Raw genomic sequence first — 23390 nt, 5'->3', positions numbered from 1 at the left:
ATCACTATACAGACTTTTTTTTTTTATTAAAATTGTTAAAACTATGTACAAATGTTTTGAGCTTTTTGGAACAACGAAAAGAAGCCATTCTATGCTTATTAACATGAACGCAAATAAAAGTTTGTGATATTCCTCTGGATGTTGTCATGACAGAAAGACACTGAAGACTTGATACACTCAAAACCAACAGATGCAGGTCTCACTTTGACAAAGATATTATTCTTACAATGTCGATCATGGTCTCACATGGAAGAAATCACAAATACAGACTAGCAGCAAATACAATATCTCTCTTGATTTTGGTAATACCTGGAATGAAAAACACAAGACGAAAACATGAGTACACCAATTAAAATTAGTTATTTAACTTTACTTCTCTTACTTTAGAATGTGGAAAACAGTCAAATTAAATACCTTTGAGTAGGGGTCCAAACTTTTGACTGGTATTGTACATTACTGTATCTCATTCACAAACTGGTCCATCAAATCTAGGATATTTCAATCTAGGATATTTATTGGACAGGTAAAAAAATCTGGACCGGTTTGTTTTCTTTTTGGAACTGTTGCTGAAACCCAACACAAATCGTAGGGTTTCATTTATTATTTCAATGCTTAGATTTGTAGTTAAGACTAATTCCACAATCCGTGAGCCACCAGGAGCTTAAATAAGCACTCCCCAAAACTGTTGGGGAGAGCTACCCCTCCTTAGAGGTTCTTCCGAACCTCAGCACACCTGATTCTAATAATTTGCTTGTATAACAGCTCAGATCAGTATGAATCGTTTGACTTTGGGACTGGGCCAATTTGGAGGATACTTGGTTTTCCATGCGCCTGGGTTTCTTACCAACTGCAAACTTGTTCTCCAGCTCAGTGTTCCCAATTGCCTTGGCTGCCTGACACATCTGGCGAAGCAGCTCCTCCAGGCGACGCATGCAGCGGATGATACTCCCTGTGAACAGGACAGAGAGACAGACCGGGGTTTGAGAAGCAGGCTCACACTTCATTCAGTTCACTTTGACACAGAAAGAAATGTTGGTAGGAGAGTGCTCATCAGTGTTGTCCAGACGCACCAAAACAGCTGGTTACACAGTAAATTCCTTTGGTTGGAAGCAGTAAAAGTGTAGGCGCTACAAGGACAGGGAGAGAGAGTGATGTCCCTTTGTCTCTGTGTCATGTCCCTGTAATAGGTGTGATTACAGTTAATCAAAAACCACTTAGTCTAACTTACAGTTTTCTGACGCATTCATTCCACGGTTTAATCTTCATACAGTGGTTTCAGAAAGTATTCAGACCCCTTCACATAAGCTATAACATTGTGTTAGACTTAATTTATAATCAAGAACCTTATATAATAAACAATACCCCATAATATCAACGCAAATGTGTTTTTAGAAATATCACTACCAGCTTTGTACACCTGGATTTGGGCAGTTTCTCCCATTTTCCCTAGCAGATCATCTGAAGCCTGGTCAAATTGGATGGGGAGCGTTGATGGACTGCAATCTTCAGGTCTCCCCAAATATGTTCAATTTAAGTGTATTTTGCTCTGTTCATCCTTCCCTTAATACTGACCAGTCTACCAGTCCCTAACACTGAGAAGCATCCCCATAGCATGATGCTCCCACCACCATGCTTCACCATAGGGATGGTATTAGCCAGAGGATGCAGGGTATCTTGTTTTTGCCAGATATAGCACTTGGCATCCAGGCCTAAGAGTCCTTTAAACAGCAATTAATTATGCCTTTTGTGGCTTCCATATATTCAAGTTACAATTTATACATTAAATAAAATGTAGCCACTCTACCACAATTTATTATTCAATAAATTGGCACAAATGTCTAAATTTGATCATAGGGCAGTGTGTAAATTGATAGCAAGAAATGTAAATTCGAAAATAAGCCTATAACACAACAAACATAAGGAAAAGGGAGATGCAGGTCATGGTTAAGGGTTAATGGGAACAAACTTGGGAGTTGTCCTTGATGTCAGCAGCACCAAAACACATGGTACCATGAGTACCAACCACACCAAGGCTTGCCTGTCAGTGTGTGTACACACACACACGAAGAAAGATCTCATCTTCCCGCTGACTTCAACTCCCCACCTTATTGTAATACACCAGCATAGTTTTCAGCCCAGCTTATATTAATGAATAACAGTCAAAATATCGGAACTATCTAACAACTGAACTCTGACTTTGCTGGTTGTGATTAAAGAGATGCATATTTTACTGCTTACATCGAGGTGATTTAGTGAGCCAAGTGCAAGTGTTATCTCTGGAGTGAGAGAAGGAGAATGTTGGGGTGGATCACTTCCAGACATTTCTCAAACTAAATCTTGTATTTTCATGGGGCTTTAAAGCTACTATCTAGGATGAGTTACAAAAGCAAACCAGTACAGGTAAAGACTGGGGACATGTTATGTAAAACTACAAGGAATGACTGTCCCAAATGTATTTTTTTATATAAAAAAAACACCTGAGTGGAAAACACTATCAGTTCATAAAAGCTGAAACAAGTTGTTCTTCCCTGAAGGGTCTTTGCACCCCCCCCCCCACCAAAAGTGAAGCATTTATAGACAGAAACAAGTTAGAGTAAGAGTGGATAACAGCCAAGTCAAAATGGAGAGAAACCATGTGTTCCAAAACATTTCGTCAAATGACCTTCCAACTGCCACAATATATGTGGGAGACGCCAAAACAAATGAAGAATGTTATTAACGGCGAGCTAAAGACGTAGAGCCATATTGCGACCCCAAATGGAAACAAAAACAACAACTGGAAAAGGTTTGGACATAAATTCCCTTTTGCCAGGTGTAACTACAATTCATCTACGAAGAGCATGCAGAAAAACAACACGGGTGAAGACTTGGCCATTTTAAAACCCCTGGAGTGGGTTAACCAAGGGGAGTTACCTTCAAAGACATCTGTCATCTTGCAGATCTGTGCAAAGGTGGATCCGTTTGCCCAGGTGTAGACCACATCCATCAGGTGAGGCCTGAATTTGTCCAGGTAAGTCTCCTCGTCCACCTCCAGCTTCGCCTCAGCAGACACCTTGGCAATGCGCTTTGCACACTCCTGATGACCGGACAAAAGTTTCAGTTCAAGTTTAACATGGCAAACCCATATGTTTTGCCAAACATTTATATTACATACTATTGGCCTAGCTGGCTGGACAGGGGGCCGACACAGGGGGCTGACACAGGGTTCAGCAGACACACAGGGTTAGGACAATAGAACGGGTAGGGCTGCTAAGTCCCACATTACATTCAAATGTAGTTAAGGGATAATTTTTTGCTCAATTTAATATTAAATGGCTCCTCATACATTAAACGATTTCTATGGGCCAAAAGAAACCGCAAAGCCCATGGTTCTGTTTTCTTAAGTTACCCGGATCATGAATTACATTTTTCTTCCACCAATCAACATCTTGCATGGAGCAAAACCATCAGGTAGACATTCTTTACATTTTCCAATGCGTGCTTTTTGTCAGAAGTACAGCAGGAGCTAAGGGTTAGAAACCACATCTGAAATAAGAGCTGCTTTCAGTACGTTTTTACACTAAGGAATGTACTATTCAATGGAAATCTGTGCTGTAGTGACTAATTCTAAAACAGGGAGGGGCTGGGTTGTGGGTTGGAGAATAAGGCCGGTGTGGCTAAAGTTCATTCAATCCATCAGCCACAGCTTCAAGACACACCTAGCCATACCCACCAAACAGGAATAAGTACCTGAAATTATCTTCAAGAATGTTTGGTGGAAGACATAGTGTTCAGTACAAACACTGAACTGAGTAGCAACTGAATGCGTCTCGGGTCTGAGGGAGTCTGTCAGACCCCAGAATCCCAGAGGGTCAACTCTTATCTTGTCCTGTGAAATTGTATTCAGCTCCAACTCCCATGTGTAGGGTAGTCAATGTTTACCTGCATCTGTCTCAGCGGTCCAGCCAGCTGCTCGGTCAGCTTGGGCATCTCACTGGCCTGGGGAAAGGACAAGCACATGATGATGGTTGTGTACAGCTTGCTTGTTATTTTTCAATAAATTGGCACAAATGTTGTTCTTCCCTGAAAGGGGGGGGGGGGGGGGGGGGGGGTACTGTTTTTGTTGTGGGTTTTTGTTTAAGAAACCAGTCACACGAAGTCACATAGGCCAATGTCTATGAATGCACCCATCAAGACCTCTTAGCCTTAGCAGAAGCCTATGGGGCTTCCCAGACACCCATCAGCTAGTGAGACAAGGATTGCACGTTTGTCAGCTTGACGCTACGAAAGAGCAGCACCTGGGAGTCCTTACCTCAAGATTTACTTATAGGCAAATATTTTTTCTTAAAAGGTTAAGGCTTACGTCACAGACAGCCTTAGCCTTCTCTCTTGCCATCGCCACCCAAACTAGCTACATGCAGGACAGATAAAACTGCTTTCAGTTGAGGTGAGCCATCAATGATATTCTAGCTCATAGCACATCAAATACTGCTCCATTGACTTTAGGTCAGCTATTCAGCAAGAAATGGGGCAATCAAATTTCCATTTGGTGAGAATGCAATAGGAGAGACAACGGCCCAAAACACAGAAGGACACAGAAACGTTGAGGGGGAATATAAATGCCCGAATTACATTTTCAGTTTGTCATAATACATTTAATATCAGCTAGTGTCCCACATGTATATCTGCCTGCCAATGTCACAGTATACACTTCTGTTAAAATAGACACGTATTAGAAATTCGATTTGTCATTGAACAGTACAAGTACAGTACAACGAAATGCAGTGACAGTGTAACTAGCTCATACGGAGAGGTGGGGATGTAAGACGTTCACAGCCTAATGACTCCCTTTTGACCATGGGAGTGAAGGTTTCCATTTCCTACCATCCCATGACACTGCTCCTCAGGTCCAACTCCCTGCCTAACTACCAAGCCAAATGTGGTGTGGCAGTACGGTGACCCCTGCGTTTAGAGCCTGTTGTGAGATCAGCTCCGCCCGTGGCTTCGCCCACCTCTATCCTCTACACAGAGAGGCAGCAGCTGCATAAATGTCAACGCGTGAAACACTGTAGCCTTTGTGTCAGTGGTGGAGAGGACACAGGACCACAGCTGCATGCCGTTGTAACGGAGCTCCATCGGCTGATGCACAGATATAAGTGAGGCATGGGAGATTGAGGGCCAAAACCAAAGAGTACAAACCCTGATGTAATGTTGATGTGACACACATGGCACTAGAGTTTGGCCCCTGACAACAATTGGGAAGTCAGTTGTATTATAAAGACATGGACCGTGGAAGTGGGTGGGTAGGAAGCACACCTACTGCTTTCAGCAAAAGCTCTTTCATCTTTCATCACATTCCTGTCCAGCGACGCATGAGACGCCTAAAAATACAGTTACAGTCAAAGGTTCGGACGCACTTACGTATCTACTGGAACTCACTTTGATGGGTAAGTGTCCAAACTTTTGACTAGTACTTGTACTAATTAATTACGCACGCAAGCCCAAAATCATTCATAAGCTAGCACTACAAGCTGATAACATACTGTGTCCAGAAGTATACAGTCTGTTGCTCAGTAATCTTCCAGCTAATGAGAACAAAGGCCTGTGAAAGCCTAAGCAGACTGCCTGCTTAGGTGATGCTGGTTACAGAGTGGAATTTATTTGGGTGACCAAAAATTGAGCTGAAGCCAAAATTGAGCTGAAGCCAAAAAATAAAATTCTATTGACACAGGAATTCCTTCTTGGGAAAAGAAGCGTCAAGAGGATATACAAAATGTAAGATTAACCTTTTAAAGTATTTACATTCAAGGAATGGAGGCAGGCTATATTACATGAAGCTGCAGTCTAGTATTTTTGTCGAAACAGTTAAGGAGGGTCAAGACTACACTGCAAGTTCAGGAGCAGGGAAAGAAGGATTTACATCAATCTAGAAGGAAATAATGGAGGGGGACTGGGGGTGTTGCTGCTTACGTTCTCCTGGAAAACGAAGACGCTGAGCAGAGCAGTGGCCTGCTCAGCCGTCAGATCATTGAACAGGCCATTGAACACCATCTCAGTCAGCAGCAGCTCGTCGGCACTAGATCAAACAAGTCTTGGATCAGTTAATGGTATCGCACAGAGGGATTTTAAACAGCATTTAAATTAAAGTCATCATTCCAGGATCAGGTAACAAGCATTGAACTGATTACTGGTCCCCACCAAAGTTCTGTTGAAGGCCCAGTGCCTCTCAATACTACTAAAAAAGACATCATGGAAAAACAGGCTTTTAGTTCCCTTACCTGCTGATCTCACAAGCTACTCTGCCTTTCATCTCAATGACATCAGAAGAAGTGGCGAAGCCGAGACGCCTCAGGACACGCTTTCTGCATTTGAGCTCGTCCATCTGCAGAACGGTCCGAGCCTTCTTCAGCTCCCGCTTGGCCCCTTTAATTTCTGCCGCAATCTGACGAACAGGAGAATATGAGCACATTGTTAAACATTTCACAAGAGGACAAATATGAACAGAGCATTGCTGAGGTAAAAAAAAAAAGCCATGGCTTTGAATGCAGCATCCTGTGAAGGTGAGGGTCAGGTCATGGTTTGAGTGTAGAGTTGGTGAGATGTGGATGTAATGGGAGCCAAGCTCAACAACTATGGCTGCCAGAAATCCCTTCACAGTTAATTCAGAATCGTACCCAACGGTCTTTTACACAACCATGGAGAGCGATCATCAAACCCAATGACACCCAGAAGATGGCTGCCCATACTATTACTGATTAAACAGTGTTTAACAGCATACTTAATGACTAAAGACATCCTTTGGCTTTCTCCAAACAAACTAATCTAGGTGATAAGATCACGCATCAGACCATATTACCATTTCGTTTGCTCAGGGGTCCGGGTCTTGTCTTCGTTTGACCAAGTCTTTGCGAGTTCGCCTTGGATAGAAGCGGTTTTTCAAATAAGCTCAGAATGTACAGCTTTTTGGGCATTGAGTAACTATCCTGTTGTCTGTCTATCCACATTTCCTTCTATTCCTGTCAGTCAAGGTGAAGCTAGCGACCACTATTCCTCTTTGCCAATGCAATCTGTTTATGTCTGGTATTTAAATGTTCATAACTTTTTAGACAGTTCCTATTGACACATTGAATAATCTTGCAGTTTTTGCGAAAATGCACCTGCATTTCAGCCACCGTCTATTTGGACATCCAGAAAACCACATTGTATGATTTTAAAATAATTAATTTGCATTTTATTGCATGACATAGGTATTTGATCACCTACCAACCAGTAAGAATTCCAGCTCTCACAGACCTGTTAGTTTTTCTTTAAGAAGCCCTTCAGTTCTCCACTCATTACCTGTATTAACTGCACCTGTTTGAACACGTTACCTGTATAAAAGACACCTGTCCACACACTCAAACAGACTCCAATCTCTCCACAATGGCCAACACCAGAGAGCTGTGTAAGGACATCAGGGATAAAACTGTAGACCTGCACAAGGCTGGGATGGGCTACAGGACAATAGACAAGCAGCTTGGTGAGAAGGCAACAACTGTAGGTGCAATTATTAGAAAATGGAAGAGGTTCAATATGACGGTCAATCTCCCTCGGACTAGGGCTCCATGTAAGATCTCACCTCGTGGGGCATCAATGATCATGAGGAAGGTGAGGGATCAGCCCAGAACTACACGGCAGGACCTGGTCAATGACCTGAAGAGAGCTGGGACCACAGTCTCAAAGAAAACCATTAGTAACACACTACGCCATCATGGATTAAAATCCTGCAGTGCACGCAAGGTCCCCCTGCCCAAGCCAGCGCATGTCCAGGCCCGTCTGAAGTTTGCCAATGACCATCTGGATGATCCAGAGGAGGAATGGGAGAAGGTCATGTGGTCTGATGAGACAAAAATAGCTTTTTGGACTAAACTCCACTCGCCGTTGTTTGGAGGAAGAAGGATGAGTACAACCCCAAGAACACCATCCCAACAATGAAGCATTGAGGTGGAAACATCATTCTTTGGGGATGCTTTTCTGCAAAGGGGACAGGACGACTGCACCATATTGAGGAGAGGATGGATGGGGCCATGTATCGCGAGATCTTGGCCAACAACCTCCTTCCTTCAGTAAGTGCATTGAAGATGGGTCGTGGTTGGGTCTTCCAGCATGACAAAGACCCGAAACACACAGCCAGGGCAACTAAGGAGTGGCTCCGTAAAAGGCCTCTCAAGGTCCTGGAGTGGCCTAGCCAGTCTCCAGACCTGAATCCAATAGAAAATCTTTGGAGGGAGCTGAAAGTCTGTATTGCCCAGTGACATGCAATAAAATGCAAATTAATTATTTAATTTAATTCTGGATTTTTGTTTTAGATTCCGTCACTCACAGTGGAAGAGCACCTATGATAAAAATTACAGACTTCTACATGCTATGTAAGTGGGAAAACCTGCAAAATCAGCAAAGTATCAAATACTTGTTCTCCCCACTGTAATTACTTCAAAGTATTGTCAACCCCCTGTATATACATGGGGTTCCAGTACATCTAGTATGTAACAATCTAGATGCATGGAGATTAGCAGATGCCATATGCGGCTTGTTGTGAAGAGCAGTCTTGTAAGTCTCAGTGGAACAAATGGACGGTTACGGAAGGCCAAAACACAGGAAAGAAACTGTTCACACTGCAAGATTCAGTTTTGTTCACACTGCCAGACGACTGTTTAACAGCGGGTGAACGGGTGGGAGGGGTCACAACGACCCGTCTACATGCTTCCTGGCCCTGGGGTCATGTAGGACCTCAGTGGTAAACAGGCAGCAGCCAATGACCCTTTCTGCAGACCTTACAATGGGATCTAGACAGGGGGGGGGTTAAAGCAATGACAAGCAAATCTGGCTGTGTACACCTAAATATTTACATCAGAAATGGGCGGCCTGGGTGACTGTGTCCGGATCCTGAGTGGAACCCATAGTCTAGGCTCTAGGGCACAGATGCAAAACCGGTCCCACGGAGTACCAAGTGTCTGTAGGTCCCTAATTATTTAGGATGCCCCCTCACCTGGTTGTCTTGGGTCATCATTAGGTAACCAAATGAAAGAAAAAACCCAAAACCACTAGGCCCTACAGCACAGGAGTGAGACCAAGATGGCCCTATGGAGGGCGTAGTGGTTTCTAGGCCAATGGAAATAAGCTAGACAAAAGCTCAGGAAAAATGCTTCCTACAATGCTTTCACAAAACTTATTTGAAACAGTATTGCCCGATACCGTTACGATATTTGGGAAGCAATAGCAAACATATCATAATGTGGCTCAGTGGAAATTAGGTGGTTCTTATTGTTTCACGTAGGAAGGAATAAGAGGGTTTACATATAAACTTTATGTATTTAGTAGCCAGCACAGTGGTTTAAGCAGGCATTGCATAAACTCAGTTTTTATTTCCAAGTGATAAGTATCAATCAATAAGGCTCATGGAACACAGCAGAACTTTTGGCCTAAAAAGTGCAGCTGTGGGCACACGAGAACATTCCAAAATATAATTAGCAGGAAATTTGCACGCAAATATAATTAGCTGGAAATGTGCATGCAAATTTCCAAAAACAGCTGCTAGAGAATTTAAGTTATTTGGCAAATGTAGAGTAAACACATTTCTCCAAGCACTACCACACCAACGGCCAAACCAATGATCTCAGTCAGCCTAGTGGCCTGAAAACTTCTCATAAGACTTTCAGATTTGAACACAACAGGTCATGATGTTTGCATCTAGATGACAATCATTTCAAAAGGAGCTTGCTACCTGTGGACTAATTCCACCAGACCCCAAATCAATCAAATTTACTTATAAAGCCCTTTTTACATCAGCAGTTGTCACAAAGTGCTTTACAGAGACACCCTGCCTTAAACCCCAAGGAGCAAACAACAGTAGTGTTGGATTTCAGTGGCTAGGAAAAACTCCCTAAGAAGGCTGAATTTTTGGAAAAAACCTAGAGAGGACCCAGGCTCAGAGGGGTGATCAGTCCTCTTCTGGCTGTGCCGGGTGAGATATTAAGAGTCCAATTGGAATAATTTATAAATTTCTCTGGGCTAAATCCAAAGTCTATTTGATTATAGACTAGGTCAAAAGTATGACCAGGTGGACAAGGAAAGCAACAGGCCCCCCAAACCAGGTACTCTGCAGGTGTGGACCAGGACCTCATCTTCTCCTAAAATTGAAAACTGGAGGAGACTGAGTAAAGTTAGAAAGTGCATTCCTCATATCCCCCAGCACAATAATATAGCAGCGTAACACCTAGGAACTGAGACGGGGGGGTCCAGCGACACTGTGGCCCTACCCAGGGGAGGCCCCGGATAGGGTCCAACAGGCAGGAAATCAATCCACCCACATTGCCAGGCATCAACCAAAGGGACACCCACCAACCGCAACCCCCCTGAATGATGGCCGAGTATTGCCAGCAGCATACAACCCAAATGTGCTTTTGTTGCTTGTAGGTAAAACTATATAGAACAATAGTTTTTTGTTCTAATATGCTGCATAATGTTTTCGTCAGTGGATTAAATTTATCAGATATTCCAGGCAGAATTCTCAAAACCAAAGGTACCATTCCTCAGCCCCACCTGAAACTCAGGAGTAATTGTTGTTGAGCCATGGATCCGAAACCTGCCGTTTACGGTACTAACTGACTTTTGCGCTTCCATCAAAACCCCTGAGGAAGCCCCTCATTTGCATTTTACCGGTGTCATGAGTCTTGTAAAGTACCCACATTGGATAGGCCAAGTACCCCCAGAGGTCCTAACCCCCCTGGTTGGGAACCACTGGCGTGAAGTGAGTAGAGGATGGGTGAGAACACAAATCCCTGGGGCACTATAGTTCAGAGCTACACTAAGTCGAAGACGGTCACATCCATCTTTTGGTTAGTATCAGTCAGGAAGCCAGAGATGCACCACAAGTTGCAGCTGGACACTCAACTGAAATAACCAGAGCCATATTGTGACCGACTTCAAAGTCTCTTTTTGGTGTTAATGGGTTGCCATGTACAACCCTGTTTCCAAAAATGTTGGGACGCGGCATAAAATGTAAATAAAAACAGAATTATATGCTAATCATTTAAACCCTATATTTAATAGAAAATAGTAAAAAGACAAAATAAATGTTGGAACTGAGAATTGTTATTGTTCCTTCAAAAATATATGCACACTTTGAATTGGATGCCAGCAACGTGTCAGAAAAGTTGGGAAAGGGGCAACAAAAGACTGGAAAAGTTGTGTAATGCAAAAAAAATTATAAACCTGGTGGAATATCACACAACTAATTAGGTTAATTGGCAACAGGTCAGTAACAAAAAATGTAAGAGAAGCCAGAGACATTTCTGTACGCAAGGGACAAGATCAAAAAGCAATATTGGATAGCCTTGATCTTAGAGCATTAAAACCAAACACGATTCTACAGTGGAATTCACTGGATGGGTTCAGGAACACTTGTGAAAACCATTGTCTGTGAACACTGCACATCACTGCATCCACAAATGCCAGTCAAAACTCTATCATGTAAAGAAGAGACCATATATAAATTCTCTTTTTAACAGCAAATTGGCCATTCGTGAATTATATTGATACAGTTAAACTCACTATTGAGCATTGTGTGTTAAACTGACTAACGTTTCTTATTAAGTTTACCTCCACCACAAAGAGCGTCTAGGAACAGTTAGCTTTTGCCACTGGCCCGTTTGAACAGCTTATTAGCCAGTAATAGGCTTACTGGTATCTACTAACTTCTTAGGAATAATCATAGGCATTGAGCAATTTCTAGCGTGACTGAAGAGCTTTTCTATGCCAGAAAACATTCACATATTTCACAATATAACCGTATAGTTTTAGTAAAGGCTCACTGTAACGTAACTACTGTAGCCTATGTTGTAGCCAGAAAATGTGTTTGTCTATTCTGACCCAAAACGCATGCACAGATGCATACTTCGAAAATCCACCAGAAACAGTCGCACTATAACCATAAACTGTTTTATTTCAGTCACTGGAGGTTGTAGCCAGCAAAGTTTTCGTCAGAATAATTCATAATGCGTACTTCGCTCCGCCAGCGAGGAAATACAAACACGGGACCTCTAGTTCGCAGGTCTGCTTCTCTAACCACAACGCTGTTTAACAAGGGGTAGTCAGTCAGTCACTCAGTCAGTCAGGAGACATTCGCTCTTCTTAGCTGACTGCCCTTACGCGGTCCGGCAAATATGAAATTATTTTTGGGACTCATGGACGCCGTGTCCTCAAGACTAAAGAGGAGAGGGACAATCAGCTCCAAGTACAAAAGCCAGCATCCATGATGGTATGGGGGTGCATTAGGGCATGGCATGGGTGACTTGCTCCAAAAACTCTATGTATTGTTCAGCATTAATGGTGCATTTACAACAACATATGCTGCCATCCAGACAACGTCATTTTCAGACAAGGCCTTGCTTATTTCAGCAAGACAATGCCAAACCACATTCTGCAAGTATTACAACTGCATGGCTCTGTATTAAGAGTCTGGGTGCTAAACTTGACCTGCCTGCAGCCCAGACCTGTCACCCATTGAAAACAACTGGTGCATTATGAAATGAAAAAAACGACAAAGGAGAACCCAAACTGTTGAGCAGTTGAAATCAAGCAAAAATGGGAAAACATTTCACTTTTAAAAAACGACAAACGCTTACAGGGTATTACTGAAAGAAGAGGTGATGCAATACAGTGGTAAACATGCCCCTTCCCCAATTTTTTTTTACATATTGCTGGCATCAAATTCAAAATAATATATATATATATATATTTCCAAAAACAATAACATTTCTCAGGTTCAACATCTGATATGTTGTCTTTGTACTATTGCACTATTCTATTCTCCATTCTGTTTTTATTTACATTTAACACTGCGTCCCAACTTTCTTGGAAACGGGGGTTGTATGATCAAGATTTGTCTTACATGATTTTGGCAGAAAACTGACAAGTGCAATCCAATCAGGAGACACCGTCTGAGTGTCAGTTAACAGTCTTTGTCTGTGTTGCAGGCTGATCTTCTATCACCACACGCCGTACCCTACAGGGCCTGTTTAAGACCATTATCCAATTACAGGCTCACCCAACTCTGACTTGCTTCAGGGAGAATGGGACACACAACCTGTTAAACTACCACTCTGTCCTCAAACTTCTAGCTGAACCAAAGTCAGGGGTCATTTCTTTCACACATGCTCATAAGTAGTAGAGTTTAAGGTTAGGATGTATCGGCTCAGAGCGATTACCAGACATTTTGTCGAGTCTATTCTCAAAAATGCACTAGAAATAGAACTGAACCAGATTTGTTTTCACTGAAAGTGTCTGCCTCTGCTTTCCAATGGATAAAATGTTATGCAGGTCAATCTGTTGCGCACTGGTCGATTCTCAGAAGCATGGCAGAGGAATTTCCATAGAGTAGGTGTAAATCTCCCATTGTGCCCAATCAAACACAGCGTGCAAATGTAATCTGCTTAGAAGGTCTTTGTCCCTCCCCATGAATCGACATCTCACAGTAATTGATTACATATGGGTCACAACCTAGGCCGGTCTTAAGAGCACAGTCAGATCCGCCTTACACCCTTTTTCACACTACAGAGCTAAACTAAACCAAGCAGAGACAAATACGCAGAGCGGAGATGGAATACGCTGTCAAGGTCTCACCTACACCAGCTTCCCTGGAACTGACTGGAAAATAGAACCAGGTACTTGGCCACAAAACGTTTTGACATATGGCCTGCTTTCATTATAATCTCCCTCCCCCGCATTTCAGAGCTAGCCAAAGAAAAAGAGGACGAGTCAGGTTGGTGCCAAAAGTTCGGCCAAAATGTGATGAATCAATGAGAACTGTCTCATTACAGTTTCCCTACATCCTATTTGTTTCAGGTCCATACATTAGGCTTTCCAGGTAGAATTAACAAGAAAGTCATATCTCACAAGAATTTTCAAAAACAATGGGTGTGGTTGAAGCTTGGTGTATGTGACTGAATGAAAACACAACCATGCGTCCTGACAAACCAGCATCACATACCCAAAGATTTGGGAACGGATGTTGGTCTGGTTGCAATTATAAGCAACATTTAATCAAATAAAGAAAACAAAAAACAGCCATTCATATACAAAGTCAGCATGCTGCTTGAATTGAAACCCAGAGCAAAGCCCTAACTCCACCGCCAAGTCAATCGATCATGATGTACTTCCACAGCATTATATGGTTCCACCAGCACACTGGGCAAGATGGAAGGTGGCAGTACAGGACACAAACCATCTGACCATCCCAAAACACTCACCCATCCTTACCTGGGCTTTCCTCTCGCAAAGGGAGTAGACTGCTTCCAGGCTGGGGTCGGAGTGCATGGGGTGGGAGTACATCCTGTGTTCGAACGCCTCCACCTTCTGGACGACCTTCTTCAGGGCCGGGTCTTTGATGCCCATGTCATCGATGGGGTCCAGCAGGGGAACGCCGTCTGGGAACCTCTTCTGCACCTCCTGTTATGGGTGGACGGCACATGGGTAAGACATTCCGGCGTTTTAGTGTTTGTGACCAGAATTATGAGAAATGGCGTTGGTAGCCAATGTTGTATACAGCAACGATATTTGATTGTATACAATGATTTTTATTTTATGTAGAGCTCTTACCTGTATGGATTTCAACATGCTTTGTCTGTTGTCATAAGGCCTCAGGTCCTTGGGGATGTAGAGACGAACGGAACTGATGGAGGTCAGGAGGTGGAGCATCACAGGAACCACCTGACCGTAAACGGATGTGTATGTTAGCATAGCATAGCATTTCACGTTTTGAATTATCAGGCATTTGATTTACGAATGAACAGAAGCGACAATATGTACTGGTAAATGTAAAAAGAGATGTCACGCTAGAAAGAAATAAAGAAATGTCTTGCAGTGAATTCAAAATATGAATTAATTTGTTTGGAGGCAAGTGATTCTCAGTGCGTAATTTCTTAAATGGAGAAGCTGTATATTTTGAGCCACTGCACTTAACTAAAATATAGGGGGTAGCCGTCCACATTGACTGCAGCAGGAGATCCTACTAATGGGTTTTAAATTCATACTCAGAACTAAGGAGCGATCCTGACTTACCACATCAACAAGTCAGTAATTGTTACGTTGGAACAAACTGCAAAACACCTGACAACCTAATCGGATCCCCAAGCCTATTTTTCCCATTTATTGCAATAAATGCCAGTGGATATTGGTGTGCAGATTCCTCCAGTGCAGACAGACAGAGAGCAGGGGCCACGGAGGAGCTGGGAGAGCTGGTCGAGAGGGACTTGTGCCCTACTTCGCATGTGGGGGTTGATGGTAGGGGAGTGAAAGAAGCTTTGCTTTGACAGTGAAAGGATTCATCGTAACGAGTTTAGCAGAGACCAGGCAGCATTACAGCTGGAGTTAAAAGACTCATGGGAAAGACGGGAGAAAAACACAGGACGAGAGACTGAAAGGCAACTAAAGCCCTACAGACAAGAGTTTCAGGACTGTCAGACGGCACTAAATAACAAGAGACAGGACACTTAAGGGACTCAAGCAAACTGCAGAAACAATGTGCACAGACCGAAGCAGCGGTTTAGATTTAATGCATGGTGTTTGGCAGATCACAGTCCAAATGCTATTCAAAATGTTACAACTTTTTGTTTTTCTAGAGTGATAGGTGAGCTAGGGTTTTTTTCTTGAATTTTCCATTGTGACAAGCAGGCTAAATCAAACACAGACAACACTTGCAATGATCTCAAACATATTTGAACCCACAGCCTGGTGGTATTCGGGTCAGGCAAGCGAGAGAAAAAGACAGAGCCAACAAGCACAAAGAACGATCCAAATAGGGAGAATAAACAGCTAATGATTCAGATATGTCCACGTGGATATGAACACAAAATAAGGTCTATGTGACACAAACATAAACCTTAAGGTCTCAAGAGTCTGAATAGTGTTTCTGTTATATGGAGGTTCAGAAAACCAAAATGAAAATAAAAACAATGGCATCCATCCTGACCACATGACCCAATGTGAACATGAACACATGACTAGGACAACAACTGACCTAACAAACCCCATTAATAACCTGCGGGAAAATGCGGAATACCAGTGTTCGTGACTTCCTTCAGTCTCGAGGACAGTCAGTCCATCAAAATGACTGGTGGAAATACATTTCCACAAAGAACCACTTCAGGGCAGGATTCAACTCCACCGGAGGCCACCACCCAGAGTGCACAGCGTCCAGCCGCCCCCCCGGATTACAGCTGGGCTTACACATTGGTTTAATCTGGACTGGCGACACATTGGACCTTTGGAAACAGCGTGAGGCCTGTAGGCCCAAAGCAGAGGTGCCCTGTGGAACCTGGTGTGGTTCCTGTCAACACATGACATACGGACCTGCATTTCTCCTTTCTCCCCAGGTACGGCAGGTCTGGCTGACTCAGTCGCAGCGTTCTTCACACTCTCCTTACTGCAGTGGACCAGGACCTCCACTACGTAAAGAGGGTCCGAATCCCCTGTACTGGCCTGAAGAGAAACACCAGCACATTATCAACATCTACTGCAGCTCAATAGGTAAGAGGAAGGCACTTGTATGGGCATCATTCTGGGTTCGATTCCCGCAGGGGACCAGTAAAACATGTATTTTTATTTGCTAAAATAATGTCACTTATTGTGTTACTGTTAGAATTTTTTTTCACTGCATCAGTTTTGTTGAAGAAACCTGATACATTATCTACATTTATATCCAGGAATTCTATAATGTACACTTACAGAAAGTGAATGGGTATTTATTTTCACAATTTATACATTTTCTATTCATTATGAAACTTATTTTGGTCTTGCTATTAATATATAGAAAGAACATCTAAATCACATGCATCTAAACCACATGGTAAGCATCTAAGGGGCATACTTGAACACAAAAAAAAACACATGGAAACCATGACCACACTTAAAAACACAAACTATAGGACAATATATATTCAGTAGCAAATTAAATTGTGTTCACAGACGGTTTCTGAAAACATTGTCAAAATTACCTTCACATTAGACTTCTTGGAGAAATTAACAACTACACCCCATCCGAAGTCAGCATCTTCATTTTTGACCTGCAGAATAGATCAACATCATGAGCACATCTGTATGTATAGCATAATACCTTAACAGTTCTTGATCCAAGCAAAACTAAAAGCATTCAGGTTCTTCATCAGTTGAATTGGTCTTCAACAGCACAAGCAGATGAATAATGACAGACATCTTGTTTTTGTGGTTGTGCTACATACTAAGCATTTCAGTGGGTGGATAGGACAGGTATTGGGTTCTAACCTTCACCAGTCTGCCTGGCTGTAGGAAAGGAAGGCAGTATTTGGGCCTGCGGATGAACTCTTCGATCTCCTTGGACAGTTTAGCCAGCTGTTGGCGGATCTTGTAGTAGGTGACCACGCTTTCCTCGTTGGGAATCTCTACGGCATTATACATGTCTTCCAGCTTGGCCATCTCTGTGGACATCAGAACAAAGTCGGTCAAACAGAAATACTAAAACTGGAATACCCGTTGGTGGAGCGGAATTCTGGTCCAATGGTATGAAAAGAGCAGCTAAAAATAGCCGCCCAGACCAGATGCATGATATAGGCTACACCAGGGGTTAAGACACCAACATAATCAAACATGGCTTTACAAAGCATGGCTTGTTCTACATTTGGCGAAACCGTATGAACAGAAAAGCCTCCTGAATAAAATCTATTCACTCGCAGAAAGCCCCACTGACAGGGGTACTACCAACCAAGGGAGTGGGAGATGTGGTTAGAGCATTAGGCCAGTAACTGGAAGGATGGGCAAGGCATTTGGAAATAAATGGCTCCGCTAAGTGGTTCGGGATAAGAGCGTATGCTAAATGACTAAATGTATCACAAGTCTGTTTTGTGTATATGTTCTGAACTCACTCTCTACGACACCAGGCACAGCCCTGTAGTGCTGGAACTGGTAAAAGGACTTCTCCAGCATGTACTCAGGGTTGATCTCCTCAACACGCAGCAGGTTGAGAACCATGTTGTAGGTGAGATGGAACGCACTGTTTAGAGGGTCAGCTGAGCCCTGGGATGGAAGAAAAAGTCAGGGTAATAGGTTAAAAGTCACAAGGGCATAGGAAGACAGAAGGTCAACTTATAAGGAAAGCCTAGCAACTCACTGAATTAATAGTGCATGAGACTCCAAACTTTTCAGTATACAAGAGGAATTTTGGATTTCTACCCAAATTTAAAGAATGGTGTGTTTGACATAAGGAGAGCTGGGCAACTTACAGTACAGTTTAAACAGACCTTGAATAAAACAAGTCCCGTGTTAGGAACAGAATCCTGAACATGGAGTTTGGCGCTCCCAAAGAAATCTATACAAACGAATGATGAGAGACAGTAACAAACTGAAATCAAGTTACGACAGAAATGTAGTGGTTTTATCCTAGGAACGTTCAAAACCACTAGTTAACCAAGCCAGCGGCAGTTAGACATTTCGCTGAGTTTTTGCAATCAAGACATGTCCTTGGGTCTAGTTTAAACAAATGAATACAACAATGTAGTAAAATAAAAAGGGAGGAGATCTACTCACACAGCGGCCAGTGTATTCATATAAATGACTTGCTTTCTTTAATGCCAGGTGTTGTTACCAAGACAAACGGAACGCTGGCCTGTTGATGACCGCTGTGCAACCCTTAATGAACCTCAACCATAGCCCAACGGGCCAGGGAGAAATGAAGAATTAACTGTTACTCTGGGAGGTTGTCTCCACTCACCCTACAAGACCCAAAAGGGAGAGATGGGTTCAAGCTTTGAGGTGTTTGTTCTCGACCGCCAGCAGCGCAGTTCCAAGTAAATTTCGGAGAACGTGGAAATGTACTTTGCGGGTGATTTGGAAAGCTGGATAACAAGACCGAGGGTCAAAGGTCCCTACTCATATTAAGACTCCCTATAGAGAACTTAAACTGGTTTAAAACTTTAAACCGTTCAGTCAGTTCATCAAACCGAGTGTTCATAGGTCCTGCATTACATCAAGACCACAGAGACCTCCTAATTATATTTCTGAGTCTGACTAAGTCAGCATGTGAAAATTACCAGAGGATGAGGAAACAACTAAAGCTTAGCAGAAGTGTGTGTGTGTGTGTGAGATCGAGCTTGTGCGGCTGAGGAGTGGCCTTTTAAATGTCCGTGTCATGAAAGACGAGCTTCAACCTGCACCATGGCTTGGTGGAATATGAGCTTTTTGGGTCAGACTGTAAATCGCAGCCTCCATCCCTTCCAGAGAAATAACTCACTAAGCCCATACGTCACACGGATACCGCACCAAGGGGGATCGTTCAACACACGAGGGGAGCCGTCTTATGTGGGTGTGGGAAACCAAGGGACATCATCCCGGGGCAGGAGGTCGGACTGGTGGAAGGTCAAAGAGGTCCTCAGCTGGTACTGAAGGGTTTATGCACAACAGGCCTACAGCCATTTAACACATTTGTCTTAGCGCGAACGTTGCCTAACCTAAAAAGAGACGCATCAACTCGGCAGGAATCCCAGCCATTCACTGGTATGTTGACACACGGCACATACTCGGTGAGCGTTGCCGGAATAATGACTCATCTCGATGAGCGGAAATGGCCCACGCGTCACGCTGATTTAGAGAGCCTGTGGTGACGTGGAGTCTGTACCTTCAGCAGCTGTTTCCCCACCGCAGGACTCATCTTCTCATCCACCATGAAGATGACGATTCCCCTCTCATCCATCCCCCTCCTGCCGGCTCGACCAGACATCTGGATGTACTCACCCGAGGTGATCTAATGGGGAGAGAGAGAGATGGAAGGAGAACGAGAGGAGAAACAATCCGGGAAAAAGAAAAGTGCAGAACGCAACCTATTAATATGATCGCCAATACTAGTCACATCTGTGAAAAGAAACAGGCGCATGCATGTGTGTGTAGGCGCATGCGCCTACACACACACACACGCATGCGCCTACACACACACACACGCATGCGCCTACACACACACACACACATGCATGCGCCTACACACACACACACACATGCATGCGCCTACACACACACACACACATGCATGCGCCTACACACACACACACACATGCATGCGCCTACACACACACACGCATGCGCCTACACACACACACGCATGCGCCTACACACACACACACACGCGCCTACACACACACACGCGCCTACACACACACACGCATGCGCCTACACACACACACACATGCATGCGCCTACACACACACACACATGCATGCGCCTACACACACACGCATGCGCCTACACACACACATGCGCGCGCCTACACACACGCGCGCCTACACACACACACGCGCGCGCGCCTACACACACACGCGCGCGCGCCTACACACACACGCGCGCGCGCCTACACACACACGCGCGCGCGCCTACACACACACACGCGCGCGCGCCGACACACTCTCACACTCACACGCGCGCGCGCGCGCGCGCCTACACACACACGCGCGCGCCTACACACACACGCGCGCGCCTACACACACACGCGCGCGCCTACACACACACGCGCGCGCGCCTACACACACACGCGCGCGCGCCTACACACACACGCGCGCGCCTACACACACACGCGCGCGCCTACACACACACGCGCGCGCCTACACACACACGCGCGCGCCTACACACACACGCGCGCGCCTACACACACACGCGCGCGCCTACACACACACACGCGCGCGCCTACACACACACGCGCGCGCCTACATACACACACGCGCGCCTACATACACACACGCGCGCGCCTACACACACACACGCGCGCCTACACACACACACACACACACACACACACGCGCGCCTACACACACACACACACACACGCCTACACACACACACGCGCCTACACACACACACACGCGCCTACACACATGCATGCATGCATGCGCGCGCGCGCGCCCTTGCAGGCAGCTAAAACGGCCACGTCAACAGAAGACCCAATGAAACCAGGCAAAGCCATTATCAGTGTCTCTCTATGTGTCTATCAGGACTAAGTATGAGCCTGACTGGTCAGCTGGCGTTTGCTATTGAAGCAGGATTAGGAACACCGGCACATGAACATGCACTTGCTCCTCTTCGGCGAGTTAATGTGGGGGATCGATGGAACGGCTCCAAATGCCACTTGGACCTTCAAAACCCTCTGCTTTAACAACTCTGCCTGCCACACATGGCTCTGACTAATCGTTCAAAAAGGGCCGCCGCAAAAAGAACCCCAACAGTTCTGTTTAGGCCTTTGTCATGCCGATTCAAACAATCGCTGAGGCATCATAAGGTCCTGGTTAACACTCGCTCGGGGCAGTACGTTCGTTACATATGAGATAACTCCTCCCAGAGGAGAACTGAGAGGGAGCAATGCTCCCCCCATGAAGAGGCCCTGGATCTCTTCGCCCTGCCTCATGGTGAAGGGGTGAGGGAGAGGGGAGGCTCTGACTGCATGCGTGTTGTTCTGGCAGAGGTCCTACCACACCAGATGTTCCTCGCAAAAGTCTTGGACGGCACCCCCACCACCCCCCCCCCCCATACCTCGCACACACCCATCTCGGTCCTCGCTCCCTCCCCCCCTTTCTCTGGCCTTGTTCCCCAGTCTCAGAGTCAAAAGGTAACAATCTGACCGTTATGATCGTAAGAGCTGGATTCACAACAGGTCGTGGCCAGCTCCTCTCATAATAAACATGTGGCAGTGTGTGTTGCGTTAGAGCCTCCCGATCTCCCCCCGCGGCTTTATAAAGGCATAACACACATACGCACGCACGCGCACGCGATATTAGGTCCAGTTAAGCCGCGACTGGGCCATGATTGAGACACAGAGTTCAGCCTAACGACGGCCGATATTTACTCCTGTGAGTGGTGAAACTACTAATTAATTTCACCTCATGAAAGTCAGATGTATGACACAAACCTATCCATACCACAACCGCTGGTCATTTTAGCTAGTCACAGAACCTGGGAAGAAACACTTGACACTTCACTGACTGATGGCGAAAAGTTGATTCTTAACAGGGGTTCTTCAACAAGAGTCTGGACGGAACCCGAACAAGGTCTTTAAAAAAAAAAAGAATTAATGGTTCCTCTAATAGGTTTCCGAGTTGTTTTCAGAGGGGCGTTATTTGGGGGAACCATGAAAAGGAGTGCTTTTACACTCAAGGGGTCAATGGGAACCTCTAAAGGGTCCTTCAGGAACCTTTTCCTTTCTACAGTGTATGACAGTCAAGTGCAGAGTCCCAAACCCCTGCTGCTCCAGGAACTAAGAGGATTAGCTAAACATTAACTCAGTAGTCAGGTTAACAACGGTCTTATTAAGAGGAGTGTTACCCAGCGGAAGTCTTTGCCGTCAAACTTGCGCGCGCTGGTGAACAGGACGGTGCGGGCGGGCATGTTGATGCCCATGGCAAAGGTCTCCGTGGCGAACAAGGCCTGCGGAGAGAGGAAACGGCAACATTTACACACTCCATTGAATACACACAGGAAAGAAGGCCTCTGGGTAGAGCACTTCAGCACACCACCGCGGTGAGTCCAGAGTGCCGGTCTGGTTAGGCATCTTTAACAGCCGTGGAAACCGTGCCAGGTGGACAACGTCTGAGCCGGCCTGGTCGGCGCCGAACTGACAGGGGTGCGGAAGAGTTCCAGACAGGGTTACCTTGATCAGCCCCTCAGAGAAGAGGATCTCGATGGTTTCTTTCAGGATGGGGAGCAGTCCTCCGTGATGAATGCCTATACCTCTCTTCAGCAGAGGCAGGACATGCTCCACCTGGAAACATACAACAACAAATCAGCCTCTCGATTATTAGAAAAGATTTCCTGTAGAAGTTAGACAGCAGGGCGATGCCAAAGACACCCTGACGTGCCAAGGATTGCAGAACAATGCCAAAGATGGCATAAACATGCCAAAGATGGCACCGCAGGAGCCAAAGACAGCGCTATGTATAAATCACAGTGAACAATAGCAACAGCGTATGTATTGAAGAAACTCCTCACACTAGAACAAGCCAGCCATCCATCTAACGGAGAATACAAGTAATGGGTCCTGCTCCGTAGCAGGAGTGATCACATGGTTGTGGTCATTAGTGGGATTTCAGAACACGGCAGCCTTCAGACATCGACACTGACCTAGAAACCAACCACGGCAGAGTCTAATAAAACTACACCATCAAGGCACCCACGCAGGAGAGCAGGCCCGAGGTCGCCCGTAGTAACAGCATTAAAGGGATCGGGAAATGAAAAAATACCATTGTGTACATTTTATCACAGCCACCAGCGAGAGCCGCGGTAAACATTTACAGCCCCCCCAAAAAAAGAAAGGCTTTCAGTAAATATGTCACCATGTCAAGAAGCTTTTCAGGACAAGCCCTCAGTTG

General features: G+C 44.8%; 1 protein-coding gene across 1 annotated transcript in view; it reads right to left on the bottom strand.

Annotated features, from left to right (window-relative positions):
* Window positions 1-14: 14 nt before the first annotated feature.
* mtrex (Mtr4 exosome RNA helicase) overlaps window positions 15-23390 on the bottom strand; it is a 34143-nt gene continuing 10767 nt past the window's right edge. Inside the window, exons 12-26 of the mRNA XM_010898283.4 lie at window positions 22673-22783; window positions 22348-22449; window positions 19664-19789; window positions 17916-18066; window positions 17299-17471; window positions 17013-17081; window positions 16369-16497; window positions 14617-14727; window positions 14278-14466; window positions 6258-6421; window positions 5950-6055; window positions 3922-3978; window positions 2914-3076; window positions 845-949; window positions 15-309 (exon numbers count right to left, since the gene is read on the bottom strand). Of these exons, the coding sequence (XP_010896585.1) occupies window positions 257-309; window positions 845-949; window positions 2914-3076; window positions 3922-3978; window positions 5950-6055; window positions 6258-6421; window positions 14278-14466; window positions 14617-14727; window positions 16369-16497; window positions 17013-17081; window positions 17299-17471; window positions 17916-18066; window positions 19664-19789; window positions 22348-22449; window positions 22673-22783 (1809 nt within the window). The 3' untranslated portion in view covers window positions 15-256. The remainder of the gene's footprint in view (window positions 310-844; window positions 950-2913; window positions 3077-3921; window positions 3979-5949; window positions 6056-6257; window positions 6422-14277; window positions 14467-14616; window positions 14728-16368; window positions 16498-17012; window positions 17082-17298; window positions 17472-17915; window positions 18067-19663; window positions 19790-22347; window positions 22450-22672; window positions 22784-23390) is intronic.

The sequence above is a fragment of the Esox lucius genome, chromosome 14 (assembly GCF_011004845.1).
Source record: "Esox lucius isolate fEsoLuc1 chromosome 14, fEsoLuc1.pri, whole genome shotgun sequence".
Lineage (NCBI taxonomy): Eukaryota > Metazoa > Chordata > Actinopteri > Esociformes > Esocidae > Esox > Esox lucius.
Note: the sequence above shows the minus strand (reverse complement) of the source record. Positions and strands in the feature narration are given on the sequence as shown.